Source organism: Notolabrus celidotus, chromosome 11, assembly GCF_009762535.1.
Source record: "Notolabrus celidotus isolate fNotCel1 chromosome 11, fNotCel1.pri, whole genome shotgun sequence".
In the NCBI taxonomy this organism is placed as follows: Eukaryota; Metazoa; Chordata; class Actinopteri; order Labriformes; family Labridae; genus Notolabrus; species Notolabrus celidotus.
Window position 1 is genome coordinate 35,222,748 of NC_048282.1, and position 6,000 is coordinate 35,228,747.

General features: G+C 46.0%; 1 protein-coding gene across 1 annotated transcript in view; it reads right to left on the reverse strand.

The window, feature by feature from the left end:
• xkr7 (XK, Kell blood group complex subunit-related family, member 7) overlaps nt 1-4,872 on the reverse strand; it is a 122,119-nt gene extending 117,247 nt beyond the window's left edge. Inside the window, exon 1 of the mRNA XM_034696228.1 lies at nt 4,265-4,872. Within this exon, the coding sequence (XP_034552119.1) occupies nt 4,265-4,872 (608 nt within the window). The remainder of the gene's footprint in view (nt 1-4,264) is intronic.
• Nucleotides 4,873-6,000: the final 1,128 nt, after the last annotated feature.

The following is a 6,000-nucleotide window of genomic DNA, read 5'->3' on the forward strand; positions in this document are numbered from 1 at the left end:
GTCATGTCTGCAACAAATATTTAAAGACACTCATTTTACCTAACATACTACCATACAAATAAGGTAGGTGACGCTTTGCAACCATCTTAAGCCATCATTTGCAAACCAGTGAACTCAAAACCTCCCTCTTCAAACAAGCCTGAAGCATGTCACCTCTACTCCCTCCCCACCTCCCATCTGTCCTTCTGTGTCGTTCACATTTATCTGTTTTGCACATCATGTGAAGCGACTTTGAGTATCTAGAAATGCACAACAGAAGTCTCATCAATTATCATTATTATCTTTATTTTTATTATTATACCTTTGTTGCACTAATCAGTTAAGTGGAAGGATCATTTTCCTTGAATCTTCAGGTGAATCAGTTAAAACAAGATGGTGATACTTCATCAATACAAGGACATAGGGAGGAGGAAGTAAGGGAATAGGAAGAAGGAAAGGGCGGTTAAACCATTGCAACTATTCCTTCATGAAATGAGTGACAGCAAACCTGAAGCATCCAAAGAGCACCTGTATGAGATTAATACAATATCCAGTCAGTGCTCCTCCTTAGTCTCTGTTTAAACTCTTATATCCCAGCACACACACACACACACACACACACACACACACACACACACACACACACACACACACACACACACACACACACAGGAGTGTTATGCTAAATACTTGCATGTGAAATAGTCAGGAACTGCAACTCACGTTAAGTGCAAGATCAGCAATGGATATTAAAGCCGTACTATAAACAGTGCAGCTGCTGTTAACTTATATTAATGTGTCTAAGCGATTTATACTCCCTTAATGGAATTACACTTTTTGTCTTTAGTCAGTGAAATTAAATTTAATAAGCCGGGCAGTTTAGGTACAAGAAGTATATCAGAGAGGTGCTCACCCTCAGTGCTGAATCCTCAAGAAATATGCTAAAGAAACACTAAAGGATAGCATTTAATAACCTGAAACATCTTCTTTAAAGCAACTTTAGTGCAACACAATCCAGCCTTGTTGCATTTTAGCTGCTCCTCAGAGGCTGCCCATAAAGAGGAGGTTGTGGTATTATTAATGGGATGAAATAGAAGATAAAACGAACATTGCTGCACAAATTGTTCATCACTTGGCCGACTGTTTCAACCTTAAAGCCTCTGGTACACAAACCAACAAAACATTCTACCTATGATATTTCAGACCATATGTAAATACTAAAAACTGTGTAAAAATATCAGAAGTCAACTTCGATCAATTTTTCCAATATGTTCAATTACGTTTTCAAACATGTTTTCACACTGGGTTTAAAGGGGGCTGGTTTAACGTAATAAATATCCAAAAATCAGAAATGAAACACTGAGTCACGTGCACACATGTTCAACAAAACTACTCTGCTCCTGCTCAGACCGTCTCCTGACGTCTCAGCCAGATCCCCTCAGTGTTGTCTTAGCTGTTAGCTTGTTTGTCAATCACGTCTGTAATCTTTCTGTATAGCTGTCTCTCTGCTCTTTGCACCGCTATTCCCAGGACCGGTCAACCAATTTTACCCAGGACCGGTGCACTAACTTTTCCCAGGACCAGTTCACTAACTTTCCCCAGGACCGGTTCACTAACTTTCCCCAGGACCGGTTCACTAACTTTCCCCAGGACCGGTTCCGATTCACTAACTTTCCCCAGGACCGGTTCACTAACTTTCCCCAGGACCGGTTCACTAACTTTCCCCAGGACCGGTTCCGATTCACTAACTTTCCCCAGGACCGGTTCACTAACTTTCCCCAGGACCAGTTCTCTAACTTCCCCCACGACCGCTTCACTAACTTTCCCCAGGACCGGTTTAACTGTCCCCAGGACCGGTTCACTAACTATCCACAGGACCGGTTCACTAACTATCCACAGGACCAGTTCACTAACTTTCCTCAGAACCGGTTATCTAACTTTCCCCAGGACCGCTTCACTCACTTTCCCCAGGACCGGTTCACAAATTTTCCCCAAGACCGGCTCACTAACATTCCCCAGGACCGGGTATCTAACTTTCCCCAGGACCGGTTCACTAACTTTCCCCAGGACCGGTTCACAAATTTTCCCCAAGACCGGCTCACTAACTTTCCCCAGGACCGGGTATCTAACTTTCCCCAGGACCGCTTCACTAACTTTCCCCAGGACCGGTTCACTAACTTTCCCCAGGACCAGTTCACTATCTTTCCCCAGGACTGGTTCACTAACTTTCCCCAGGACCGGTTCACTAACTTTCCTCAAACAGCTCAGAGTTTAGACAAACAGCTCCGTCTGACACCCGGAGCCGAGCTCCTCTGCGTGCACATACTAAACTTCAGCCTCCACTGCTCCGGGCGTCCCATGGTCCTGATGCCCCGGAGACTACGGAGTGATAAAACTAATAAATGATAGAAGTCCTGATTCTGAAGTATTCTGTGACTCAGCACTCAGAGACCATTTGAAATGAATAATCTTCAGAGTCTGGAGTTTTGATGTCTTTAGATTCAGAGTCAGACGGCTCAAACATGCAGGCTGTGAACTCTGTCTTGACCTGTCAATCAAAGAGTTAGGCCACGCTCACACAGTCCTGAGAAATGCTCTGACCTGTAAAATCAGCTGTTTTTGAACAGAGTTTTTTCATAGTTATGGGTGTTTAGGATTTTTGTTGAAGCTTGATTACACATTTCATTTTAATATTCTATATGAATTTTGAATATTCCATTTACGTTTCCAGGGCCTTTAAATGAGGTCTTGTAAATATTGGAAGAATTTTTCCTTCTCTGGTTTAACTCACACCTCAAATGTGACAAAGATGCAGCTTTCACAGGTTACAGCTTTGTGAAAAGTCCAACCTTCAAAATAAAAGTCTCATTCGAGCTGACAAAGACATGAGAAGGAGTAAGAAGAATGACGTTTCCCTCCTATGTGTGGAGTACAAAGTAGGGGAATTACAGCACCTGAGCAAATATAGCCAACTCAGTGACTTTTCAACACTAGGAGCTTGTACAATTTTAAATGTAAGCTAATAAATCAACATTTCATCATGCAATAAACACTGAATCAAACATGTTTAAACTCAAAGGATGAATTTATATTACAGGTGATGTGCTATGATGTGCACAGGGCACACATCCTGTGCATAAAAAATATCACATTTGCCAGACTTCTGCACTCATACAAATGTTTAAATATTTCTCAGTGCCCCTGTCAGTCTTTATCCCAACCGTCCCAACTTCTCTCCCCTGATTCAGCCTCGACCCCGGACTTGAACCGGTCTCAAAACCCCTCAGACTCGACCAAAGTGAACGTGACTACAGCCTTGATGCAGCAGATGAGACTGAATTCTTTAGACACCAGCAAACATCAGTGAGCGGCTTTACATGTGCAGGTGGATTTTATCATTGTGGTGTTTAATATCTTATAAAAGGAATGACCTAATGATGTGTGAACGTTGAAGTATCTAAATGTTAATTGTGCATCACAGGGTTCATCAAGAGGGAACAGGGCTCTAGAGGAAACATATCAGCTTGCAGGACAACTGGAAGGGTACAATGTTTTGTGTTTGAAAAGCTCCTTTACACATCTTCCCCGTGCAGTCTTTCATTTAACATTTCATCTGTCCCACTTATGCCATCATCCAAAAAATGATCCTTCAAATGAAGAAATGATTAATTTTCTGAGCTGTAATGTGAGAAGAGGAGGAGAGCGGTGAGGTCTGAACCACAGAGCTCTAAGGATGTTACTGTCAGCATGTCAGGAGCATGACATACACACACATACATATTTGCACACACACACACAGAGAGAGAGAGAGAAACCAGTGAGAGAAAGGCTGCATGTTGGAGCTCCTGTGTGCAGCCGCTCACAGTCTGTCACATCAGAGCAGAAGGGCAGATGGACAAAGAGGCTCATTCAGAGGAATTCATCTCTTTACTATGACTGTTGGGGATGTGTGAACGTGGACTCTGCAGGTTCAGCTGTGTGCAGACTGTACCCCCTCTTTTTTCTCTTTGCCTTCTGCATATCTTTCTGTGAGCATTGCATGAAAGGGAAAGGTAATATTTTGGGGGGGGATGCACGTGAACGGGCATGAGGGCACGCACACGCAGCCAAACGTAGTGAGCACATACGTACACACACACTCTTGCACACTCTCCAAAGCTATCCTGCTGGGAATGAAATGCTCACATGTGCACATATTTAACACTGAAAGGCACGTTCACGCACACACATTGTACATGCACACCCCTCTTGTTCCCCAGCACCCCAAAAAAAACAGCGGTCCTACCTCCACACTTGCCCCAGCTGCAGGACGTGAAGCACGGATTGAAAGACCCACATGCAGATGGTGCAGCACCTCCGTGGGGTAGCGACTCTCCCAGACGTCGCAGGCGGGGTAGAGGACGTGTAAACCGGGGTTGCATTCGCAGCGTTCCCCGCCGCCGCGCTCCCACCGCGCTGGTCGCTGTCCTTGGTGCTTAAACTGTTGTCATCGAGCGTGGCTGCCGCGCCTGCCGCGCCTGCCGCCGCCGCGTCCGTCCCGCTGCCGCTCGCTGATCCGTCCCCGCCGCTCAGTTCCGTGTAGTCGTACACGAACCACCTGAAACTCAAAACCTGGACCACAGCGGAGGGCACCACGACGAAGACGAGCGTCAAGCCGAACCACCAGTAGTCCCCTCTCAGGTAGTAGTCTGCGGCCAGCCACAGGTCGGTCGCGCCGTCGGAGAAGAAGACCAGCAGGGCGCAGAGGACCCAGCAGCAGTCCAGCAGAGTGTACGGCTTCCCACCGGCGGCGCTGCACCGGGGCCGGGCAGCGGGGATCCCCGGCTCCGAGAGGCTCCTGGGCGTGTTGTCATCTTCCACAGACACCGCTGCTCCATCCGACTTAGCGGCCATGTTGGTTAGGATAGGAGAGAAAGACAGAGAAAGAGGTGGGGATACGAGAGAGAGAGAGAGAGAGAGAGAGAGAGGGAAAAAAGAGGAGGGAGGGGGCTGGATGTGCAGGAGAGAGAGAGAGAGAGAGAGAGAGAGAGAGAGACAGAGAGAGAGGGAGAGAGATTACATCATAACTAGCCTCATCATCAGCCAATTAATTGTGAGGCATCATTACTAACAGCACGTTTAACACCATGGCACCAGCGCGATGTTTGCAGGACATTGAGCGCGCGCACACTCAATCTGCAAACAGATATGACCTGCAGGGATTTAATTCATGATACACATCGTAAAATCCATCAGACACGTTGGCTCGACTCTGCAGCTGCAGCAGCAGCAACAGCAGCTCTCTGCTGCACATGACAACACTGTATTTAAAGGTGACATATTATGCTCTTTTTTTATCAACATATATTGGTCTAAGAGGTCCCCAAAACATGTCTGTAAAGTTTATTGCTCAAAAAAACACTTGAAATCAGATTTTGGAATGCCTGTAAACCCCTCTTTTTCAGCCCTGCTCAGAACAGGCTGTTTTCTCTCTGACCACGCCCCCTCGAGAAGTGGGTGTGGCCTCGGCTGTCCAGCACGTTGATCAAATGTAGCTCAGACAGGAAGACTATAAAGCAATCACAGCAGTTGTTTAACTCTCCTCTCCCTCATTCAATAGCTCACCCGCTTCCAGCTGCACGCTCCGGAGCTGTCATTGGTTAATCAGCAGCGGCGTCATCCAATAGCTCAGTGGCACGCCCTTATCGTCAGCCTATCAACTTTCAGCTGTCTTTTTAAATGTCTCTCTCTCTCCTGCTAGTTTACTTCTTGCATTGATGGTGGGCACCCCTCCACCTCCCCGTCTCCACCTGGTCTCTGCAAGTCTTCAATTCCTGGAATTCATCAACCACCAGCACCACCAAAGTCTGGACTCTAGGGGGATTTCTTCAGCTGCCAAATTCATGCATCCTACGCTCATAACATTATCCCCATAGAGTCCTTACGCCAAAGATTTCTGTCAAGTTTCAGCATTTATTCAGTTGTAATAAATAACCTTTAATATTCAAATTGTGTCTCTCCTGATTGAAATGTTAACATGTT